The 25,909-nt window shown below is 43.2% G+C and overlaps 1 protein-coding gene across 4 annotated transcripts in view; it reads left to right on the top strand.

Annotated features, from left to right (window-relative positions):
• Positions 1 to 25,045, top strand: part of PRR5 (proline rich 5) — a 143,899-nt gene extending 118,854 nt beyond the window's left edge. For 3 of the 4 annotated variants that reach the window (XM_030539852.1, XM_030539860.1, XM_030539875.1), the window contains 2 exons: positions 19,703 to 19,841; positions 23,053 to 25,045. In XM_030539852.1, coding sequence (XP_030395712.1) covers positions 19,703 to 19,841; positions 23,053 to 23,603 — 690 coding nt within the window. In that variant the 3' untranslated portion in view covers positions 23,604 to 25,045. The remainder of the gene's footprint in view (positions 1 to 19,702; positions 19,842 to 23,052) is intronic. The other variant, XM_030539866.1, reaches the window with a different exon arrangement.
• The last annotated feature ends 864 nt before the right edge of the window (positions 25,046 to 25,909 follow it).

The raw sequence follows: 25,909 nt of genomic DNA, 5'->3' as shown, positions 1-25,909 counted from the left end.
ACAAAGCAGGCCACAGAACCCTACCCATCCACTTCTATAACAAACTCCTAACCTGTGTCTGAGTTATTGAAGTCTTCAAATTGTGGTTTGAAGACCTCAAGCTGCAGAGAATCCACCAGCAAGTGACCCATGCCCCACGCTGCAGAGGAAGGCAAAAAACCTCCAGGGCCTCTGCCAATCTGCCCCAGAGGAGAATTCCTTCCTGACCCCAAATATGGCAATCAGCTAAACCCTGAGCTTGTGGGCAAGACTCACCAGCCAGCACTCAGGAAAGAATTATCTGCAGTAACTCAGATCCCATACCCTCCAACATCCCATCACTGACCACTGGGCATACTTATCTCCTGATAATCAAAGATCAATTGCCAAAATTAGGCTATCCCATCATACCATCCCTTCCATAAACTTATCAAGCTTAATCTTAAAGCCAGATGTGTCTTTTGCCCCCACTACTCCCCTTGGAAGGCTGTTCCAGAACTTCACTCCCCTAATGGTTAGAAACCTTCGTCTAATTTCAAGTCTAAACTTCCTTGTGTCCAGTTTATACCCATTTGTTCTCGTATCTACATTGGTACTAAGCTTAAATAATTCCTCTCCCTCCCTAATATTAATCCCTCTGATATATTTATAAAGAGCAAGCATATCCCTCCTCTGCCTTCTTTTGGCTAGACTAAATAAGCCAAGCTCTTTGAGTCTCCTTTCATATGACAGGTTTTCCATTCCTCGGATCATCCTAGTAGCCCGTCTCTGAACCTGTTCCAGTTTGAATTCTTCCTTCTTAAACATGGGAGACCAGAACTGCACACAGTATTTCAGGTGGGGTCTCACCAGTGCCTTATATAACGGTACTAACACCTCCTTATATTTGCTGGAAATACCTCGCCTGATGCATCCTAAAACCGCATTAGCTTTTTTAACGGCCATATCACATTGGCGGCTCATAGTCATCCTGTGATCTACCAATACCCCAAGGTCCTTCTCCTCTGTTGCTTCCAACCGATGCATCCCCAATGTATATCTAAAGTTCTTATTATTAATCCCTAAGTGCATGACCTTGCACTTTTCACTATTAAATTTCATCCTATTACTATTACTCCAGTTTACAAGGTCATCCAGATCTTCCTGTATGATATCCCGGTCCTTCTCCGTGTTAGCAATACCCCCCAGCTTCGTGTCATCTGCAAACTTTATTAGCACATTCCCGCTTTTTGTGCCACGGTCAGTAATAAAAAGGTTAAATAAGATTGGTCCCAAAACCAATCCTTGAGGAACTCCACTAGTAACCTCCTTCCAGCCTGACAGTTCACCCTTCAGTACGACCCGTTGTAGTCTCCCCTTTAACGAGTTCTTTATTCACCTTTCAATTTTCATATTGATCCCCATCTTAGGTCAGAGATAGAGTGATAGCTTTGTGAAGTGTTCACCCACAGGTCATAAGGTGTTTTTGTCTTGTATCATTTTCCTGTGTGAGTTCATTCAAGAGCATAGTGATTGCCTGGTTTCACCCACATAGTTGTTGTTGGGGCATTTAGTACACTGGATGAGGTACACCACATATTGTGATAGGCATGTGTAGGATCCATGGATCTTGAAAGGTGTGTTAGGAGGAGGTGGTATTGATCATTGTGGCACTGGAGATAACGTCTACAGATTTTGCATTTGTTGTTCGAGCAGGGTCTCATGCTGCTTTGAGTTGGTGCATTCTGGTCCATGGGGAGCTTGTTTCTGATGATGAGCTTGGGGATTATTTGAAGGCCAGCAGTGGGGGTTCAGGAAAGCCCCATCCTGAAAGAATTCTTTCCCAGACCTGTAGAGGACCTCTGTGTGGCTCAAAAGCTTGTCTCTCTCACCAACCGAAATTGGTCCAATAAAAAATGTTCTCTCATCCACCTTGTCTCTTTGTTTCAAGAGGCGGAATGGCCTCATGCTGTTCTTCCCTTGTGGATTTTTTATCCCATTGCTGATTTCTGTGTAAATGGAGATTCCGTTGGTTTTGGTCACACCTTGCTTAATCTCTTTGGAGACAGGTAGATAGCTGCATTCTCTTTGTCTGGGAGGGAACCTTTTTCTCCCTGTTTGGCCACCGACTTTAAAGTATAATATTAAGTATCCATAATTTCTCATAGTGTTAATACATACATTTCAGCATTATCTTAATCACGAGTGTGTCATTAGCTTTCAGAAAAGGCCTCACTCTATACACTTTTATTATATAGTAATATTTTATGCAACCAGTTCATTCAATTGCTTATCACTTGAGTATCAGTCCCATGTCTTTATAGATTAATAAACCTTTGTAATATATTCTTTGAAAAGTAAATATTAGACCAAGCTTCTCTCTCTCCTGCTGTTAGCTTGGTAACTTTGTTTACTTGGAATGTGTATGTACCTTTCATTGTCTCTGCCTGATGAGCGGGCTACTGGTTAGAGAAGAAACACATTCCTTTGTCTAGGGCAGACCTGGTTGAAAACTCCCCCCGACATACCTGGTTTACATAATTAGTCATAATTCTTGCTATATCCGTAACTCTTAATGCGCACTGCATATGTACATCATGGAAGAATATTAATGATCAGTGATTTATTCGTTTTCAAGTGATACATCACAAGGCATATTTTGCAAAAAAATTATTACAATAGTGTATTGGATGTGAATACAAGTGTGTGGGGGGGCCGGCCTGTAGTCCACGAGGATCTGTCTGTGCAGAGACCAACCTGATTACACCTGAAATTTATTTCACAAACATCTCTTCAGAAAGATTTGGGGACATAGATCGGTTAGCCTGGATATTGCTATGATGAAAGATGCACGCTAAGTCACCCAACTATGCATAGCTTTGTTTCATGTAAGTCACATTAATTATTTAATTGTAATGGTTGCAGTCCTATTCGCTGCCTAGAGGAGACACTCACTTAGGAATCAGAGACCCTCCAGCCTGAAAACTATATATGGCAGAAATGTGCACCATTATTTCTAGTGGCCATTTAGCAGGAAAGTGGCTGCTCACTTCTAAAGGATTATAACTAGTGTTTTTAGGGTTTCAGTATAACGTCTGTATTTTTTTTATTTTCTTATGTTTTTTTTTACCAGTCTCATGTCTTTTCCTTATTGTCTGTCTTCATAGTCTCATCTTGTCTGAAGTGTTTAAAAAAAATGTGAGGAAATGTTTTCTTGGATTTCCATAGATAAGGGGAAAGCTGTTTTTTTCCTTTATGTGCCCGATCCTGCCTGAAAAAATCCCATGGCTATCCTTCCTTCTGCAGAAAAGCCATTTTGAAAAAACTCCTCTCTGACTTAATATAAACTGTATCTGGGAGTTCCATTGTGCTTACCTTTTGCCTCTGTTTCAATGTCACCATCTAATGAATGAAAGAGTGCAAGAGCAGCTGCTCATATTGAAATTAGAGAGACAAGGAGGGTGAGGTAATATCTTTTATTGGACCAACTTCTGTTGGTGAAAGAGAGACAAGCTTTTGTACTTACTCAGATCTCTTCTTCAGGTTTGGGAAGTGTACTCAAAGTGTCACTGGGCTTGTCTACACTTAAGTTTTATAGCCCTCTAACTTGCTGGCTCAGGAGGGTGAAAAATCGCCCCGCTGAGCACAGCAAGTCTGAGCGCTTTAAAGTGCTACTGTAGACAGGCTCCAAGCGCTGGGAGCTAATCCCCTCGTGGAGGTGGATTACCAGGAGCGCTGGGAGAGCTCTCTCCCAGCACTCACTCATGACCATACTTGCACTTCAAAGCGCTGCCACGGAAGTGTTTCCTCGGCAGTGCTTTGAAGTTTCCATGTAGACATAACTCACTCCTAAATACAAGGTGGAACAGATTGTTTATCATAAGAAGTTAACACTTACTTCAAGGGATCACTCAGGGTGAAGGCAAGTGGCCTGTTAAACAGTGGCTGAACAATCTGTTCCAATTTGTCTTTAGCTGTGACACTCTGAGGGTATTTCCCAGACCGGAAGAAGAGCTCTGTGCAGCTCGAAAGCTTGTCTCTCTCACCAACAAAAGCTGGTCCAATGAAAGATATTACCTCACCCACCTTGTCTCTCTAATATCCTGGGACTAAGCCCTCGTCCAGACTAACCCGCGGCATCGGCGGGTTAAAATCGATTGCTCGGGGATCGATATATCGCGTCTAGTCTGGACGCGGTGTATCGATCCCCGAGCGCGCTTACATCGATTCCGGAACTCCATCAATCCGAACGGAGTTCCGGAATCGACACGGAGAGCCGCGGACATCGATGGAGCCCCGTCCAGACTGGTGAGTACCTCGATTTTAGAAATTCGACTTCAGCTACGTTATTCTCGTAGCTGAAGTTGCGTATCTAAAATCGATTTTAATTCCTAGTCTGGACGTGGCCTAAGATGACTACAATAGCACTGCACACAGTGAAATTGACATAAGTCTGCACTTCCTGAGAATAAAGTGAAAGTGACAAGATCTTTATTTCTGCAGCAGTTGCAGGAATCTGGAGCATTTACTTCTGTCGGTATCACCATACGCAGCATGTCTACTCCACTCTTGCTACATTGTGAGAGGCAGGGATTTTAACAAACATAGTTAAATGCTTCAAATACTAGCCTTTTCCAGGATACCAGGAGAAAGTGTAGGGCCAATTTTTTAGTGGGCTTCTAAAAACGTGGCCAAAGTGTTTGTGGATGCATCTGTCTACATTTGCAAGAAAGGGTACTTGTACCTTCAAATGAGTAGTTAGACTTGTAGGGCCAGATCCTCAGCTGGCATACATCACTGTAGCTTCCATTGCCTTAAATTGGAGCTACACTGATTTACACCAGCTCAGAATCTGCCCTGTAACAACTATTTTGCACATGCAAGGAGTTGTGCACCAATATATGTGCTCCCAAATATATGTTGGCATATCTGAGAGGCCTGTTGGTAACTTTTACAATATTGAATGGTCAGCTTCCAATAGTTTGAGGTCTTTGGGAAAGAGGGGAAAACTATTTTCTTCCTGCATGTTCGTATCTGGAAAGATATTACTCTGCTTCATCCAGCTCAAGGATAATTTTGTGTCTTTGGATTGTTGCAGACATATGCACCGACTTTGTCCTTTCCTGGGGGGTGCTCAACCCCCCACTCTGCCTCAGGCCCCGATCCTACTCCACCAGTTTCCCCAAGCCCTGCCCCACCTCTTTCTGCCCTCATCCTTCTCTTCCCACCCCACCTCTTCCCACCCCATTCCACCCCATCCTCGCTCCTCCCCCTCTTCCCCAATGCTTCCTGCATGCCGCTAAACAGCTGATCCGTGGTGTGCGGGGAGGCAGTGGGAGGGGCTGATCGGTGGAGCTGCCACTGGGCTGGAGGCACTAGGAGGAGTGGGAGGAGCTGATGAGGGGCCGCCGGTAGGTCCTGAGCACCCACCATTTTTTCCCTGTGCATGGTCCAGCCCTGGAGCACCCATGGAATTGGTGCCTCTGGTTGTAGAAGAGCCCCAAGTATGAAAAACAAAAAATGTAAGTGGATTAGGTTTAGCTCACTTATGGAGAAGAAGCCAAAGTTTAGTTTTTGCCTTGGAGCTATTTTTTTGTTGTTGCTGCTGCTGCTGAGAGTCTAGTTCCTAAAGGTTAAAAAATGTCAATGTCATCTGCTTTGGATGAAAGTGAAATGAGTCAGTGGAGAAAACATAGAAGAACGTAGCTGAGTGTTTCTTTCCAGGCTGGGGAGCATGCACAAATGCTTAGAGGAGGGAACTGGGAGTCAGAACTCCTTGCTTCTAGACCCATCTCTGCCCCTGATTAGCATGATGGGCAAATTCCTTTACTTCTCTGTTTCTCTGTCTGTATAAATGATGCTTACAGTTCCTCCTAGAGGAGTTTTGAGGTTTAACTTATTATTGTTTAACGCCTTGCGATCCTTGATGGAAGGCGCTCTGGTTGGAGTCTGGACCCTACTGAATTCAATGGCAAAACTTGAACTGACTTCTATAGGGCCAGGATTTTACCCAATGTGTGTGGAAAATTATTATTATTCCCTTTAAGATATGGCCTGTCCAAGTTTCCAGCCCTGGATTTCGCTGGGCCAGATCATCAGGTGGTGTAATTTGGTGTAGCTTCATTGACCTCAACAGAACTATGTTGATTTACACCAGGTGTGGATCTGGCCACTTATCTGGTATTGCACCCCCTCAGTACATGTATAATTGTCATGCAGCTACATCAGTGAAAGCAGTTAACAGGTTCATTGTATCACCCCTCAAGAGGGTTCAGTTCTTGAGCTCCTTCCTATCACTGAAACCAGTAATCCTATCAATCGTTGTTGATCTCCTGCCAATAGAGATTCAGCATGGGTAAATAATTACATTCATTTTCTAGAAAAAACTGTTAACACTAGAAGTATATCACTGACTCCTTAGATATGCCAGTGTTGTCCTTGGTTTCAAAGATTACGAAGACAGAGAAGAATCTGTTTAATATAATCATGTTGTAGTGATATCACTTGTGAACAATAGCCACTGGAAATTCCATCTTTTCACAACCATCATGAGTTTAATTTTTGTGGGTTTGTTACCATTAAACTTTTATGGCTGAGTGTTTAGAAGAGGGAATATTGAATGTATTTAATATGTTTTTAGGGCCTGATCCAATGCCTATTGATAGAATCCTTTAAATATCAGGCCCTCTCTCTTTTGCATTTCAGCACTGTATGAATGCAGAATGTATAGAGGCACAAAAGGTTTGTGGCTTAGATAATGTTCTGATTCTTCAAATTTGGGGCCCAGTCCTGCAACCTTTTAATCACACAAATAACCCTTACCTATGAGAGTCTGGCTTTAATAGCAGTACTCTTGTGAGTAAGGGTTGCAGGAGCAGGTCTTTAGTCATTCAGGATGCATTTTCTTGGCTTTTAATTTTATACTAGAGGTTTATATTGAGAAGGTAGTGTGACAAAGTTCCTCCTCTACCTTTGTGGGTCCTGCACTTATTGGCAGATTTGCTCACCTCAGTGATCTCCCCCACAGTCTGGATCAACTCCTCCTGTGTCTGATCAGGAGTTGGGAGGTTTGGGGGGAACCTGGGCCCGCCCTCTACTCCGGGTTCCAGCCCAAGGCCCTATGAATTTGCAGCAGTCTATAGTGCCTCTTGTAACAGCTGTGTGACAGCTACACCTCCCTGGGCTACTTCCCCAAGGCCTCCTCCAAACACCTTCTTTATCCTCACCACAGGACCTTCCTCCTGGTGTCTGATAACACTTGTACTCCTTAGTCCTCCAGCAGCACACCTTCTCAGTCTCAGCTCCTTGTGTCTCTTGCTCCCGGCTCCTCCCCATCTGACTGGAGAGAGCTCCTTTTAAAACCCAGGTGCCCTGATTAGCCTGCCTTGATTGGCTGCAGGTGTTCTAATTAGCCTGTCTGCCTTAATTGGTTCTAGCAAGTTCCTGACTACTCTAGTGCAGCCCCTGCTCTGGTCACTCAGGGAACAGAAAACTCATCCAGTGACCAGTATATTTGCCCTCTACCAGACTCCTGCACCCCACTGGTCTGGGTCTGTCACCATAGATACCAATTCAACCAGATAAGAATAAATTCTTTGTGCAAAAGCAAGTGGACAGTGAAAAATACATACACAGTTGCATATCTATTCAGAAACCTGCATGGAGATTTAGCCTCATGATTCCACTAACATCAACAGTGTATTCAAGAACACTCCATTTTTGTTTCTCAAACAAGAGAGCAATTTGTTTTGAGCGTTGACTCTGTACCTTGGAGATAATTTTCATTGGCACTCTAAAAATTATCTAATGGAAAAAGTATTTGTAAAAGGGCAGTTCTCTGGGTCTGATTCACCCTTGTGTTATTCCACTTTTGTGTTGATTTAACTGTTGAAATCAATGAAGTTACATGCTCAAAACTGAGATAACACAGCAATGAATCAAGCCTTGTAATTTTAGACCATCATATGTTATTTTAACTACAGTGCCTTCCTCTTTTCTTATGATCAAATCCATCCCTATCACTTTGATTGGCTGTTTATTTCAATCTTGTTATTTATGTGGCCCCAGAGTGTACATCACAGCTTGCATCGCCATAGCAGTGCTATGCTAATTTCCATGTCTGAATAACAGACGTTTTTAATGTTGATGTTGTTTTGGGTCTGCCTTGCATGTTGAAACTGAAAACGAGATAAAAGACAATCTTTCTTATAACTGAATAGCAGCTATTAATATCCCGTGTCTGTCTGTCAGGTAATCATTAAGTGTGTGTGAGTGTGTATGGGCCACTCTCATTACCAGTTCAAAAGTGATTTTTCTGCCCTTGGTATCCTGCTGTTAATTGATTTGTCTCTTTAGACTGACCTCACACTTTGTAAGGCAACTCCCATCTTTTCATGTATTTATTCCTGTTCCTATATTTTCCACTCCATGTATCCGATGAAGTGGGTTCTAGCCCACGAAAGCTTATGCTCAAATAAATTTGTTAGTCTCTAAGGTGCCACAAGGACTCCGCGTTGTTTTTGCTGATACAGACTAACACTGCTACCACTCTGAAACCTGTGTTATCTCTGTAGTTTCTGATAGTCATATTAGCCTGCTCTGTTAAGAATTTGCAGTCATTTCTGTATAAATATTCTCTCTCCCCCTCCTGGGATCTGCTGCCTTTAAAACCTATGTAAGGCTGGAAGCACTTATCTTCCTTACCTCATTTCATAGGTGTTCAAGAAAAGGCAAGATGGGGGACTAGTTAACTCAGGAGATAGCTTCTGTATCCTGTTACTAGTCACTTCTAGGGCAACTGTTGAAATTCGGTGCAGGATGGTTGTAGGCTGAAAGTTGTTAAAGCTGGTGGCACTAATTAGTGTATTTGGGCTTGATCCTGCAAACATTTCCTACCTTGTATTTTCTTTCTCTATCACATAGCCCCATTACTTTCAGCAGTCTGTAGGACTGAGCCCCTCAATGGCAGGATCAAGATGGAGGCCAAGCACTGAAAGGTGACTAACCTTTTCATGCCTAGATGTGGATCCTTTCCAGGTCAGGAATGAGGCCTGTTGATAGGAGTAGCATGAGGTGAAGCATGCACTGCTGCAGCCTGTTGTTCTATGACAGGACTTTGTTCTCCAGGGCTGTCAATCCACCAATAGTCACGACTGCTATATTGACTTAAATAGTGGAGAGTCTGGCTTCTGCTCCTATGGTTTCTCTGAGCTTTAGTTCAGAGTTGTCAGGTAACTGTGATATGATTCTCCTCTGCTTCAGCTTCTTTTTGCCTGTGATGGATCTGCACTGGGCATTCTTTAAAGCGTTAGAAAATGCACTGCATCCCTTAGCCATCTTTCGCATCCTCCTGTGACAAGACTCAGAGCCTGCCTTCGGAATTCCTGCTTGCTTTGCCCAAATGGATCTGGTAAAAGGCCATTTCAAAAAATGTCCCTTTGGTTTATTAAAAATGTATCTGGCAGTTGGTCATTGTTGAAATCCGAGACCATCTCCATTTGGTGCTTTGTTGTAAAAACTCCATAGTCAGCTAAAACATAAAAGTTCAAGTAAGAGTGCTATAGATACTTAATCAATGTCTAATGGACACTTCAGTGCATCTAAACTTGCAGCCTATTGATGCCCAGTAATCGGAGGATACTGTAATAACAGAGCTTTAGTCCAGAGCTGCTGGTCCTTGGTACAATATGTGATTAAAATGGTCATTTAATAGTTTATGTTTAAAAGGCAAGTGGAGGGCGACTGAATGAGGAGTCCTCTTTGAACCTGAATGTGGATACAAGACTACAGAACACTTTTTTAGGAAATGAAGTCCCTTTTGAAATTAAGCCCAAAAGTTAGTTGCTGTTGATCAGCCATGACCGCTTGAAGTGTAAAAGTGCTTCACTAATATTTTCATTAATTAACATGGTGAGGCAACTAGGGGTTGAGGCAGCAAAGAATTCTGTGGCACCTTATAGGCTAACAGACGTATTGGAGCATGAGCTTTCGTGGTTGAATACTCACTTCATCGGATGCATGTAGTGGAAATTTCCAGAGGCGGGGGTGGGTGTGTGTGGGTGTGTGTGTGGGTGTGTAACGAGGTTAGTTCAATCAGGGAGGATGAGGCCCTCTTCTAGCAGTTGAGGTGTGAACACCAAGGGAAGAGAAACTGCTTTTGTAGTTGGCTAGCCATTCACCATTGTAGTTGGCCAGCCATTAGGGGTTGAGGGGGAATCCAAGGAGCAGCTGTGTAGGAAGCCTGAGGCCTGGGGAAGAAGCCAGGAAGTCAGGGGGAGCCAGGAGCTGAGACGTGGTGAGAGGTAGCTGGGACAAGCTAGGGGATAGGAAGTAGCCAGTGGGGTTAGGAAGGTGAGACCCAAGATGTGAGGGGTGGGGTGGTGGACAAAAGCTGAGCACCAGTGTAATGAAGCCAGGAGGAGCAAGCGAAAGGAGCAGACGGATGTTCTGTTCATAGCTAACCTTCTGGTCCATGTATGTTGTGCATCTCACTCAGATGTACCATAGAGAATAAGGATCTGTCACAGCTCTCACTTTGAGAGCCTGGCTGTTTAGTTCAAGTGGTACATTCAATGTCCAAATCAGTCCCTGGTGTTAGCCAAGATGGTGGCTGTCACTTAATTTTTAGGATCCATCATTTTCTGATCAGTGTATCCTGTTAATGCTAAACGCCCCCCACATAGGTGAATCAGGATCTTTACCGTTCCTTTCAATACCATGCCTATGAGGAGTATCTGAGCTGAAGCTTGGAACTTTTGCGCTCCATTACTTGGGCCAAAAAAGCACAACATGAGCTATGTGAGATGTGTTGGGGGATAGGACACTTGTTTATATTTCCTTGTTTTGCCTAGACAGATGTAACTGAGTTATGTATGTGGAGTGAAGAGCAGTAGGCAGTGGCCTCCCATTTAGGATGTGGGTTATTATAGGATCATTCAAAAGAAAGCAGCAAAGCATATTAATCGTACTGAGGCACTCTGGTTAGAAACTATTATTCCAAAATGTAGAGGGGGTTGATTATGGGGGCACAGAGTGATGTGTGGTGAGGAGCGAATGGAGCCTAGGGTTTGATTTTGTGCTCAGTGGAGAGAATGAATTGTGTGTGGGGATTTGTTTGAGGAGGGATATTGTGCAGTGACAAATGAGCGAAATGGGAACCATGCAATGAGATGATCCGCACTGTGGATTCCAGGGCTTGGAAAGGCCTGGCTCACTGAGGCAATAATTCACAAAAAGCAACCATACAGGGGCTGGTGCAGCAAACTCCACTTCTCAGAACCACTCAGTGCTTTTAGTGCTGACTCTGGGAGGAGTTACAGCACCAGTGCCTTCCCCTCACAAGGGAAATACTTAGGCCTTTGTCTCCTCTTCATAAAACAAGTTCCCTAATATAGATAATGATTAGTTCCCTTTTTCAGGGGGTGTAGCAATCCCTTTCCCTTAGGTGTTAAATAGCATAACTCTTGTCCACTGGATGAGAAAAGCTAAAACTGGTCCCTTTTTACACAGAGTAAATGGTGCACAATAAAATAAACCATCTTCCCTTCTGCACGCGCAGGGTTTTGCAGATCAGCTCCCCTCAGAGGAGAGAAGTTCTGTGTCTGCTCACTAGAACACAGCTTACAGCTAGCTCCCTCTGTCTTCTTTCGTCCTTGTAATGAGCCGCACGTGATTGGCACTAACATGGGAGACACAAACCATGACTCTGTTCACTCTGCTTGTGTGTCACATCTAGAACTGGTCAGAAATTTTCTGACAATGTTTTTCCCTCAGATACCTACCTGGTCATGTGCTATGCTCCTCCAGGCTACTGGGGAGCCCAGTCACCCAGCAGCCCAGGCTTCTGGCTCCTTAGCATCCTGGACTCCCAGCTTCCATACTCCCAGCTCATAAACCTGCAGTGTTACTAACCAAACCCCAATTTGGATTATTGCATCTTGCCTAACTAAATTCCCCCTCCATTTACAATTAGATACCTGTGGGCTGATACTGCACTGGTATAAACTGTAGCTATGACAATTTACACCCACAGAAGATCTGTCTCCTCGCTCTTCACTTTCTGTAAACTGTTATCCTTTGTTGCTTTGTGCTGTTACACAGCTGCTGCTCCCTGTCCCAGAGGTAGCTGCATTTCAATGCGGGCTGAAGCCATTCCAGTATCTAGCAATCTTTGCAAAGCACTCTGAGATCTCACTGTTTGAAAATGGCTAAATATAAATGTAAGAGATTATTACTATGTTGTCAACTTTCATGATTTTTTCATGAGTGTTGTAATATTTGGTGTTTTCTTGAACCCCGAGCTCCTGGAGTCAAGTCATTACGTGAGAATCTCAGTTTTCATATATATAAAATAGCAAGTTTCTAGCTCTCATGAAAGTGTGACTCAAATGTACCCTAAAAGCTAAAAACCCTAAGAAAAAAAAATAAATGTATCATTTGGCTTAAAAATTGTGAGGTTTTTTTCATCTCTTGATATTGGGAGCAAGGAGGGTCTGACTCATGATTTTTCAGTGCTCGGGGTGGACAGTACTGCTAACAGTTTTTTGTTAACTTGGAATTAACGGCATACATCAACATATAAATAAACTGCACTATACACACTTCATTTAAAAGAAGATAATGTTCTTCACACACGGTGTTTCCATTCTCCTCAAAGAAGTGACTTTATTGAGGTGCCTTTGCCAGCTCTCTCCCCCATCTCCTGTGTTTTCCCCTGAAAGGCTGTAGACATCAGGCTGCACAGGATATTTAATATTGGTAGTTCTTTTTATTTCAGTAGTGTTTAGAGATCCAAACCACGATTGGTCCTATTGTGCTAGGCAGGGTACGAACACACACTGTGAGACAGACTCTGTTGTAAAGAAGAGCTTGCCATCTAAACAGACAAGACAGATAAAGAGTGGGAGAAAGTTAGTATTATTCCATTTTACAGATGAGGAACGGAGGCAGCAAGAGATCCATTGATGTGCCCCAGGTGACAAAGGAAGTCCCTGGCAGAGCCAGGGATTGAATCTGAGCCCTAGTTCTGTGCTTTAACTACAAGACCATCTATCCTCCCTCTCAGCACCCGTTCACTGGCACCAGCAGTGCCACTCCTTAGCAGGTTATTGCAGTCTTGAGCTGGTGGTTTCCACATTTTGTTGGGCGCTCTCTCTCGAATATTCTAGGAGTTAGGTCTCTGGATTTTCATTTTCCCATGTATATTTGTAAGACAAGTGAAACTTGTCTCTGGAAGTAAAGAACTCCAGACATGGCTCAGTGTCCAGGATAAGAACATGCATAATTAAATGGATACATTACTTGTTTCAGTGGATCAGTTGAGAGTACACTGACTATAGATCTATTTCTGTAGTCACCTATCCATACATGAAAATATACAATATGGACAGCCCCACATACAACTAAATATAAACCAAACCCCTCCAGCCTTCAGCCCACCACAGAAGCCAGAGGAAATAGTTGGTCTTCATAGTTTTTCCAGAAAGTTAACCAAGTTAGAACAGCCAGCTGTCCCCCAAAAGCCATAAGGATCAGCACAGGGATGGCTCACTTGCCTCCATAGGTGCCAGAGTGATACTAAGGATCTTGTGCTTAGGTGATCCTTATGAAATGAGTTGGGTCCTCTGCATCCAGTTTTCAGTGGACAAATGTCACCTGACCAATTGTATGCAACAGAAGTTGGTCCACTAAAAGATATTACCTCACCCACCTGACCAACTGACAGTACTTGCAGGCCCTGCTGGCAGACACAGAGAGGCCTGGGACTGAAAGCACCATGGTGTCAGAAAGCAAGACATGGAGGGTCATGTCTAGTGGTTGGAGCAGTGGAAGTCATGACTAGTGGTCAGTGTAGTGGCAGCCAGACCAGAAACAGGAGACATGCTCAGGAGCAGGAAAGCAAGAGTAGGGCTGGGAGCTAGGTTACAGCAGGCTGAAGCCTGTGGAGTCTGTCCTCACTATCAGGCAGGGGAGAGTTCCAAGTGATGCTGGGCAGGCTGAGCTGCTGTTTCTCCTGTGAGGCTTGAATATCTGTCCTAAGAGTCACCAGACCAACTCCTGACTTGTGGATTGGCTGGAGCCTAGCTCAAAAATGACTCATCACCGCATGTGGCTTAATCAAGCTCTAGTCCAGGGATAACTCATCCCCTCACACACGGATACCACAACACCTCTCACATCGAGGAGGTCCCTCCAATATTGGTGGAGCAGGGCACATGCTTATGCATGTTCTTATGTGCCTGTTCTTTGGATAAATACAGGGCTCTGGAGCATTCAATCTGGCACTTATTCACACACGAAAAATAAATAGTTTTACAAGTTTATCATATAGCCTGAAGTCCATCATACTTCTGGTATTAAGAGAGGCTACGTACAAATTGCACCACTGAAAATATATATACATTCTGCTGTTTAATCTCTAAAGGCACAATCCCCTCCCAGAGAATTCAGGAAGATCTGAAACAATAGTTTGTGCAGGAAGGATCTTGCAGGTGGTAACAATGTATTTGTGCCAAGAGACAAAATAAAAGAAAGGTCATCACATCTCCGGAGGGAGCCAGGTGCTCTATGGCTTTTCAAAAAGTATTGAAAAATGTCTGATGACTGAATACAGAGCTGAGGGCTAAGACTAATTGCTGCCTGTGTCAACCAGCTGGAGGTTTAACCTCATTCAAAGATAACAGCACTTTGAAGTCTCCATGCTTAAAAAGTGGGGATGCAAATAAACTAAAGTAAAAATGGGGGCTGGAGATTAATGTCATTCTAGTTCTTGCAAGTGAAAGAAGGAACTTTGTGACTGAACTGGAGGTGAAATTGAACTGTCAGATGCTGTTGTGAAAGGGCTTGTGGGAGGAGAGAAGATCGCATAGTGCTAGTGAACTGATCATATTTTTCAAGTGCCTTTTAAAACAGCAGGCAGAATCCTTCTCCAATCCCAGGGGAGATAGCAGTGCTACAACAGAGTATTAGGGCTGCTACTCTCCCGCCAAGATTGGAGAATAATCGCTAATGGCTCAGATACCTCCTCAGTCAACTCCTACTCAGGAGATATCTGAGCCATTAGCGATTATCTTTGAAAAGTCATGGAAGACGGGAGAGATTCCAGAGGACTGGAAAAGGGCAGATATAGGACAACTCAGGGAATTACAGACCAATCAGTTTCACTTCAGTACACAGAAAGATAATGGAGCAAATAATTAAGCAATCAATTTGCAAACATCTAGAAGATAATAAGGTGATAAGTAACAGCATGGATTTGTCAAGAACAAATTGTGTCAAACTAGCCTAATAACTTTCTTTGACAGGGTAACAAGTCTTGTGGAGAGGGGGAAGTGGTAGAAGTGTTATATCTTGATTTTAGTAAGGCTTTTGATACTGTCTTGCATGGCCGTCTCATAAACAAACTCCCATAAGGTGGGTGCATATAACTGGTTGGAAAACTGTTCCCAGAGAATAGTTATCAGTGGTTCACCATCAAGCTGTAAGGGCATAATGAGTGAGGTCCTGCAGGTATCAGTTCTGGGTCTGGTTCTGTTCAATATCTTCATCAGTGATTTAGATAATGGCATAGAGAGTACACTTCTAAAATGCAGACAATACCAAGCTTGGAGGGGTTGCAAGTGCTTTGGCGTTCTCAACCAGGGATACAGATACCCTGGGGGTACTCAAGAGATCTTTCGGGGGTATATCAACTCGTCTAGCTTTTTGCCTAGTTTTACAACAGGCTACATAAAAAAGCACTAGCCAAGTCAGTAAAAAATATAATTTCATACAGACAATGACTTGTTTGTACTGCTCTATATACTACACACTGAAATATAAGTACAATATTTATATTCCAATTGATTTATTTTATAATTAGATGGTAAGAATGAGAATGTAAGCAATTTTTCAGTAACAGTGTGCTGTGACACTTTTGTATTTTTGTCTGATTTTGTAAGCAAGTCGTTTTTAAGTGAGGTGAAACTTGGGGTACGGAAGACAAATCAGACTCCTGAAAGAGGTACAGTAGTCTGGAAAGATTGAGAGTCACTGATCTAGAGTTAGACAGGTGTTTGTCCAGTCTGTTCTTGAAAACCTCCAATGATGGAGATTCCACAACCTCCATTAGTAACCTGTTCCAGTGCTTAACTAGCCTTATAGTTAGAAAGTTTTCCTAATATTTAACCTAATGTTTTTGTTGTTTCCCTCCCTCTCTCATTATAACTTTTTGAATGTTTTTCCTCTTATTTTCTTTTTGCTCAGATATCCACATTATAATTGGTTGTATAGTGTAAAAAAAAAATTTGCAAATGTACATGGTGAGTTCATTCTGATGTTACTCATGAGGTCACACTGAGTTTTCGGATTGCTGATGGACTCTGTTATAGTTATTTAAATGATTGTGAATCCCGATAGCTTCACAGAATTTAACCTGCATGAATATTTAAGGAGAAATTCATCTCAGAAGTTTATTCTTTATTGGGATGCAGCTCCGTTTGCTCTTTGTTCATCATTTAAAAACTTTCAGTCATCCAATCAGGGAGCAGAGGTAATAACATGTGACTTCAGTTATTAATCACACAGTACAAGTAGCAAAGAAATGAAGTGAACCATTCACAGACATTTTTACAGGCTGAAATTTGTTCTCAGAAGCTATTTGGTGAATATTGACAGATAACAAATACATCTATAAAAATGGGGATCATTTCATGAACAGAAGAAAGGGTATCCATTGTGTAATTCAGGGGTTCTCAGACTTCATTGCACCGTGAGCCCCTTCTGACAACAAAAAATACTATATGACCCTACAAGGGGGGACTGAAGCCTGAGCTCCGCCGCTGCCCGGCTGGGGCCAGGGGAAGAGGGGAAACCAAAGAGCTTCAGCCCCAGGAGTGGGGCCTATAACTTGAGCACCATCACCCAACGGTGAAGCCTTTGGGCTTCGTCTTCAGCCCCCGGCCCCAGCAAGTCTAATGCCAGCCCTGGCAACCCTATTAAAACAGGGTCGTGACCCACAGTTTGAGACCCACGGATAATTCATTCAGAGTTAATAGTTCAATCTGCATGTTTGTTTCCTTGCTTTCCTTTGAGAACAGTTTATTGATGTTTTTATGATTATTTCGGGGTTACACCAGAGACACGCTGTAATACTGGATTGATTTCTGAAATCTTTACTCAGGCAAAACTCACATTGGCTTCAAAATTTATGCTATAAGTTCTCGATCCTGCCATGAGATCTGTGTGGGCACAAACCTATGCCCATGTGGAACCCCAGTGAAGCTGGAGAGGGGGCCTCCAGGCAGGTGCAGGAGTTCATGACACAGATGTAGATGTAAGGTCAGGAGCTAAGAGTGAAATTCACCTTTCTGCACAGAGCCTCTGTCATGGGTGTAAACTTCACCGTGACTGACTTGAATGGGAGTTTTTCCTGAACAGTGACAAGATTTGGGGGGGAGAGGAGGGCAGAGCGCGTGGAAGACTAGAAACAACACTTTCTTACAAGTATTTTTCATGAAAATCATAAAAAACTTTGACTATGTATTTTAAGAAGTTCCATGTTTTACTTTTTTCTCTTAGATGTCACAGTCCTATTTGTATTGCTTTAGAGGCAGTGACACCTTGTGGTACTGGCCACTAAAGCAACATCTACAAGGTTTTACTAAACATTCAGTCAGGCGGTGCTTGTAGATCACAATAAAAAAAATACAGTGACAGTTTTAATCATGATCCGCAGTGTCTGTTCTTCTGCTTTGGTTTCTGAGAGACTATAGGTCTGATTCTCAAACTGCTGTACGTGAGCAGCTCCCATTGAAGCCAGTGGCTGTAGAGTCAGAATGTCCATGTAACAAATGCATCAGCTGGTTTGTCAAAACCCTGATGTATGAATTTTGGTGTAATATTTGCAGTATGTGAAGCTATCAATGAATGTTAGGAATTTTGAGGGCATCAGACATTTTACGACGGGTTGGCAACCGATGGCACGCGTGCCAAAAGGTGGCACACGAGCCGATTTTTGATAGCATGTGGGGCGGGCTGAGCTGCTCAGCCCACCACCGCTCTAGGGTTCCCACTGCTGGCCCCTTACCAGCCGGGGTCCCACCGCTGGTCCCACTCAGCACCTGCTGAGTGAAGGTACGCCAGGCTGGCAGCAGTCTGAGACCCCAGATGGCAAGGAGCTGGTGGTGGAAACCCCAGAGCGGCGGCGGGCTGAGCTGCTCAGCCCACCACTGCTCTGGGGTTCCTGCTGCTGGCTCCTTCCCTGCTGAGGTCACACTCAGCACCCGCTGCTGGCCTGGGGGAAGGAACCCCAGGCTGGCAACAGGCTGAGACCCCAGCTGGCAGGAGCCAGTGGTGGAAACCCCAGAGCTCTGGCGGTCAGCCCCCCACTGCTCTGGGGTTCTGGCTGCTGGCTCCTTGCCAGCTGCAGTCCCTGCAGCCCCACTCACCTTGCTTCCAGTTGGAGTTTCAGCACAGGCCCCCTGCCAGACAGAGTCCAGGCTTCTGGCCCTGCTCAGCCCTACCAGCCGCCAGCTCCACTCACCTCAACTGCGGATCAGCCACTGACCTCCTGCCAGCCAGTTACCAACTTATAACTCAGAAGCCTGTGTGCAGCTTAAAGTATCTAAATAGGTGCCACCAGACATTGGAAACTCAGCAAGGATCACACTAAACTAATAAGATCTGCATTTAATTTTAAATAAAGCTTCTGAAACATTTTGAAAACCTTGTTTACTTTACATATAACAGTAGTTTGGTTATATATTATAGACTTAGAGAGAGACCTTCTAAAAAACGTTCAAATGTATTACCGGCACGTGAAGCCTTAAATTAGTGTATACATGAAGACTTGGCACACCACTGCTGAAAGGTTGCCGACCCCTGTTTTATGAGATGCTCTGCACCACGTAGAGCAGGGCCCTTGTTTAGAATCTGTAAACCTTTGCTTCCTCAGGACAGGGTCTATGGCACTGTGTGGAGTACAGACATTGCACGCCTAACTGGCATGGGAATAAATGGCAGTGTAAATGATGAGGCACTGCTTAGATGAACAAAGTAGCGAGCCCTGCATTACTGATTCCCAGGGTATATATCTTACATGGCTTTCTACACACCCAAGCCCTGTCTCCCTCATTTACACTGCTATTTTTCATAGTGTAGCATCCTACTGCCTCCTCGCTGCTGGAGGCTTTCCCCACTGCAGAGAAAGTCTCTGTCAGCAAGGAAGGCTCTGGCGGGGAGGGCAGTGTGGAAAGGCTCCAGCAGTGGAGAGCTACACTCTCCAGTGAGTGTGGATGCAGCATATAACTACATGCACCCCACACACCACTGCAAGTGTAGACAAGGTCTTAGAAAGCACAAAGGATGCCACTTGAGTATGGGCGGGGCTAGTCTGTGCAGTCGCAGCTTCACTGCTGTTATTACTGAAGCTAGTTAGAATCAAAGCTAGCTCAGGTAGGTCTGCAAATCCTGCAGTCACACCTCCCAGTTGCAGTAGATATACATACCCTTAGACTGTACGCTCCTGGTGGCAGTCTTGTTATGTGTTTGTACAAGTGCCCAGCACAAAGTGACTCTGGTCTATGAATGGGCTCCCCATATGCTACTGCAATACAAATAATAACCATCATAAACCAATGTAATACAGCATGTGTGCTTTTAGCATTTAATGCAATCAGAATACCTGCTGCCTCTCTGTCCTGCCAAGCAATTTGAGCTTGAGACGTTCGGAGACAATATTGATCTTCCATTTTGCTCTTTTTTTCAGGGGGTTCACGAATCTAAAGGAGTGACTGAAGACTATTTGAAACTGGAATCTCTGATACAGAAGGTGGTTTCCCCTTACTTGGGCACATATGGTCTGTATTCTAGTGATGGACCCTTCACACACTCCTCTTGTATTTTGGGTAAGAATAACAGGGGCTTGTAAAATGTCATTGATTTGACATAGTGCAGACAGCGAGCCAGAAAGCTTTATAAATACATCACACTGATGCCCATAAAACAGGTGATTGTCGATGCCAGAAAAACAGGGACATATTGTTTCCTTTATGGTGTGCTGGGGGCACAGAAAATTACAGCTAAGCCTGACCAAGCCTCCTCCAGCTTTTGAAACTCTGAAATAAAATTTGTAATAAAAGAATTTTTATGTTCTATGGCTTGTGTTATGCAGGAGGTTGGACTAAATTATCATAATGGGCCCTTCTGACCTTAAAATCTATGAATGTTTACATCTCTCTCTGTACTACTTCCAGTGAGAAGAATTGAACTCAGGGTGCATTATGGACAATGTGAGGTAGAAGGAGAGAGGATGTGCAGATACAAGAAGTGCATGCAGCAATCACTATGCCTAAATGTAGCCATTTCTGAAGTGGAGCGTTGTGCCTTTTTATCAATATCCAGCAACTTCATACAACTGTTTAGGATAGAAAATGATGGTGAAGGATGATCAAAAGCACTCAGTGTCTTCCATAGAAGGTTCCAGCTAATGTCAGTAGAGGTGGACTTAGGCCAATACTGAATGCTGTTCCATTTGAGTAGTTTGTACTGTTGAAACTCTAGGGAAGTACACAGGCACTGCAAGTCAGAATGGAAAAGTAGCAACTGTACCCATAGTTTTAAAAACAAGTAATTTGCTATCCAGTTTGGATATACTTTAAATTGTGCATTTTCTGGGCAATTGATTTGCTCCGTTTTCTCGTATGAAATTGTCAAGAGGGTAGTTCATGCTTTTCACATGAAGCTGAATTGAAAGTGGAATGTGTTGCAACGGTATTTAAAGAAACAGATCAATTTTATGTGAGTCAGCCTAGGCTGGTTATCTTCACAAAACGATGATTCAAAAGAACTATTTTGTATTCATCACTGCTATTAAAGGGACATGAAACAATGTGATTATTGGGGTTGCTCATTACACCAAGCCCCTAGGGTGCCAGTAGCATGTCCCATGATCCTGACTTGGAGCCACGCACTGTAGGTGCTTCAGCAGTTAGGCCTCATTGGTACTAGTTCTGGTGGGGCCCCAAAACCACTCAGACACATGGCTAAGGTCCAGGGTATTTTTCTAGGCCTGGCAGAAAAGGGAAAGGTGGCAGATATCTTAGGTACAGAGCCTTAAACAGTTCAAAGTGAGCAATGATCATATCTCTCCTTTGGGGCCCTTTTGCACAGGCTGCCTCCCCAGCCACAGCTGTTTCAGCTTTCCTGCAGCACCTCACTAGCCATACAGCTGCCACTTCCAATCAGAACTGAACCACTTCCTTATCGGACCTGGAGCAAGGGGATGTGCAATGGAGATAGGGCTGAGGGGAGCTGTAGTCTGTTGATGAGCGGATCCATCATAGTGCCCCAGATTTGACATAATTTGAACATCAGCTTTTACAAAACACAAGAACAATAGAAATATTCCCACAAAAATTTAATACAATTCCAATGAAAGAGTTTTTAAAATAAATAAATATTCCACTACTCTATTTGAAACCCAAACATTGAAGCACTAAGGCCTTATCTGTACTGGCTGAGTCATCTGCTGGAACTGAACCCAGGTTCAATGGATTTAAAAGCATAAGTGTCTACTGTCTTGGAGCTAATAGACCTGGACCTGGTCTCTGTACTAAATCAGAGCAGCCGTAAGCCTTTATTTATGCCTAGCTGTCAAAAGCCCCATGGGCACATTCTGATAGGTGAGGAATCATTAGTGCATAGTTTCTCTTTGCCGCAGCTGTAGCCCTATACATTGAGATGGTGAAGTGACAGGAGCAGCAGGACAATTGTTTGAAGATCAGATGCAGTAGCTGTATGATTGTTCCTGCTCAAAGCATCCTGAGTAGTAGCCAGGATCTGGCCCATAACTAAGAGAACAGTGGAACCTCTGGAAGGATGCTTAATAATTATTTCAATCTTGTATGAATGTTTCATGAAAACGGCACAGTTCCAAAAGGTTCTTAGGTAATGCCAGTAATATAAAATTACTGCCACCTAGTGGTCATTGAATGAAAATGGAGCTGTGGATTAACTGAATTCTAGCAACTAGCTGTAAAAATCTAGAATACTGTGAAACCGAGTTCAGATTTCTTATCCCAGTCATGAGATAGGTTCTGATATTATTTTGGGTCACACAGCACCATGGCAGTACGTGTAATCTCAAATTAAGTTTTTAAACCAAGATTTTTCAAAGTGATTACACATTTGGGGTGCTTTAAATCAGGGGTTCTCAAACTGGGGGCCGGGACCCCTCAGGGGGTCGCAAGGTTATTATATGGGGGGTCGTGAGCTGTCAGCCTCCACCCTAAACCCCGCTTTGCCTCCAACATTATAATGGTGTTATAAATTAAAAACACTTTAATATATTTAAGGGTGGTTACACTCAGAGGCTTGCTATGTGAAAGGGGTCACCAGTACAGAAGTTTGAGAAACGCTTCCTTAAAGGGACTTGATTTTTTCAGAGGACAGGTGACTGGTGTATAACTGCTCTGGATGGATTTTATATCATTAAATAGCTTACTTATAGTTAGCAGCACCATCTTCTCAATGCACGTTTTTGCTCATCTTGGGGGAGTTCGTTTGGTGAAAGAAGAAGCTCAATTAAACCAGAAGAGAGCTCAGCCGCAACAGACACAAGAGAAAAAGCTGGGTCTCAGATCCTCACAGTAAACTTTGACTCCAGTCCTCTCTTCTCCCTACATGTGGGGAACTTCCAGTCACATCCATAGCCATGCACGTCTAAGAACAGAATTTCAGTCCTTGTTTGTCATTAAATAAAAGCACTGTCACATACTCTGGCAATTTTATCACAAGTCACACAGTATTTGGCATTCTTCTTAAACCCCTAGTGCTTGGAATCGTGTGAATATTAGAGAATCTCAGCTTTATTTTTTTAAGTAAGTTTCTAGCCTTCATGGTTGTGGAATAAAGCTTGAAGATATGATCCCTACAGGCTCAAAAACTAGAAGGTAAATAAAAAGAATCCAACACCGATTCTTTTAAAAAGCTTATGGTTTTTGTGCCAATCTCATGTTTTTAGGGCCCTGACTCATTATTTTTGAATGCTCGGGGTTGGCAGTGCTATTAAAGACATAGACTTCAGAGATTTTAATTGAGATTTGTGTTTGTTTACAGAGAAGCGGTTCTTCAGACGTTCCAAATCAGGTGACATCCTCGCCAAGAACCCCGTGGTGAGATCGAAAAGCTACAATAACCCACTGCTGACCCCAGTAGCCGAGTATGAAACAGAGGGTATTGCAGCCAATGGAACTGGCATCCGAAGGCACTCCGTTTCTGAAATGACCTCATGCATGGAGCTACAAGGGTACTCCAATCTCACAACCATCATGGACAATGGTTCCAAAAGCTCTATGACAACCACGAAGAGCTCACTCTCAGGAGAACAAGAAAGGCCTAGTGCCAGTTCAGTGCAATGTTCCAGCAAACTCAATGCAGTTGAGCAACAGCAAGGACTCTTTCACACCATGGGTGATCAAAACAAGGCTTTTGAGCTGGCCAGGGACCCTGCCTTGATTCTAGTCCCTTCTTCCAGCCCCGAGAATATAGTGGACCAGATTTTGGAGTCAATTGACTCTGATTCTGAAGGAATTTTCATAGATTTTGGCCGAGGTTGTTCAAATTCATCAGCGTACAACGTGGATGTGAGCAGACAGAGCATCGTGTGACGGACAGGAGAAAAATCCTTGGTTTTATTATTATATACAAGTAACTGGTATGTTCGGCAACACAGCAGGGAATAGATATACATACAGAGCCAAAACCTCAGCAGGTGTAAATCATCAGTATTAAAAATCAGTGGAGCTATAGTGATTTACACCACCTGGAGATATGGCCTCTAATTTTTTTTTTAAACCACCAACCTATTTTCTTCCCATCATTCTGCAGTAAGATTTCTTACTGTCTTTGTAAGATTGTGGATTGTTTGTTTTTTCTGAATGGAAAAGAGTCTAATAGAAAGCTGTTAGTGCAGCTGAATATGTTCATTTACTAACATAGTCCATTGTATGGCTGTGTTCACCTTTATTTTTAGTTGTCTTGAAAGATTCCTGTAAAAGTGCAGGTTGCTCTTTGAACAACACGATCTTGGCTGGGAAAAAAACCTTAAAAAAAAAAAAAGAACAAACCAACAATGATGTGGTCATAAATGTAGCAGAATACAATGATTTATAGTGACACTTTTTTTTGTCCTTTTCTTGGTATGTCTTGTATGCACTCCTCTAACCGCAATGAGTTAGGATTATTAAGAAAAAAAGTAAAATAAACAACAATGTGCTACATAATGTGATGCAGTGCCTGGCATCTAATGTTTTGTTTCACAGCCAATACAGTGTCTAGGTGAGAGAGATGTACTATAACTGGGTTTTAAGACTGTGTTAATTTGCTTTTAATGTGACACTTCCAAGAATTTTGTGCACTGTAAACTCTTGGACAACTCTCCATTCTATGGTGAGGTCCCAGCAGAACACAAGTTACTTGTTTCCTGTGTAAATAAAGTTATGGGCTTTCAATGGAAATCTTAATTATTTATCAGGGACCTTAAAGGAGTACTATGCAGCAGGTGTTGTAATTAGGTATTGACATGTAAAGGATTAGCATATGAACCAGCAGCCCTTCTGAGTATGCATAGTCCATCTCATACCAGTAGTCCCAGGGAGTCAGTGGAGTTAATCTGTTGAGATGTGTACAGATGATTTCAGGATCAAGCCCCCAGAACAGTGCAAAGGAGTTTGGCCACTTGACATCCAGTAACATTAATGTGCACTGTGCAGTTACATGCCAGTGCCATCTAGGGTTTTGACCTGACGGTTTTAAAGTAAATGTGGAGCCCATTACAGTTGCCACATTACAATGATCTGTCCTGGAGGAGTGAAGTCCTGTAATTAACCATAGAACATGGTCGATATCCAAGCAGCATTTGTGAAAGCTTCCCTCAGTACTTCATCGTCATGTCTTAGTTCTGGCTCAGGAGACACCTGCACAGTTGCTTAGTCTCTTACTACTATGGATGGTGTGTCAAGGCTGAGGTATATTTGTAGGGAGGTGCCCCAGAAGCTTGCAGTGCCACTGCCCACCCTGCTTTTTCTATAAGTAAAAAGGACTTTTCACTTGCACTAAATTTATTTAAAAGGGGAAAAAAGCATTTTTTTCCCTAGACACAGCTGTTACTAGCTGTCATAGGGTGGGATGTTTCTTTAAGGTAGTCAGGTTTCGCCTTAACTGTAACCAATGAGCTGCCTCCCAAGGGATGGGCCTGAGACCAGGTGGTGGCCTGCAGGTCACCTGGCCTTTAGATGAAAGGCCAGCAAGCCACTGAGTTGAGAGTGAGACTTGCAGGGAGTAGGTAAGTTCTTGGAGGAAATGCTGCCTCAGTGGAAGGAACCTGGTTTGATTTATGTTGAACTGTTTTTGATATGGAGAAATAAAACTCAACCCTGAAGCGAGAAGAGATTGAAATCCTGCTGTTCTTGGGAGTGTCATCTGATATACTGGCTGGTGAATTAGCCCCACTGCTGTACAGCAGCAAAACTTGGTCTGTGGGTCTATTATTACTGTGGATGATGTATGACAAGCCCTGCATTAACTAGCAGGGCTGACAGTTAAATATTTATTTTTACTTTATAAGCTGTGTACATTTGCTATGGGAAAACACTGATATGCAATAAACATGGAACCCTATGATAGTGTTTTGGTAGAAACACTTATCAGTAGAGAATCATGTTTTACATTTGTTCAATGCTGGTCAAAATACACAGCTTTTTCCAAGCTTAGGGTCACTCAGATGCTTAAATGCAGAACTGGGATATGCCAATGACCAAGCCAGCTATATATGATAACTGGGCTCTGTATCTCTCTAAAGCTAGAATTCCCCTGGAGTTTCACTGCCCCGGAAGCAGGACTTAAGTACCACTGGGATGATGTGCTTGAGTTCAGCAGGGCCAAAGTGGGGCAATGGTGCATCTCTGCAGGATGA

This window comes from Gopherus evgoodei, chromosome 1, assembly GCF_007399415.2.
Source record: "Gopherus evgoodei ecotype Sinaloan lineage chromosome 1, rGopEvg1_v1.p, whole genome shotgun sequence".
NCBI classification, from domain to species: domain Eukaryota; kingdom Metazoa; phylum Chordata; order Testudines; family Testudinidae; genus Gopherus; species Gopherus evgoodei.
Note: the sequence above shows the minus strand (reverse complement) of the source record. Positions and strands in the feature narration are given on the sequence as shown.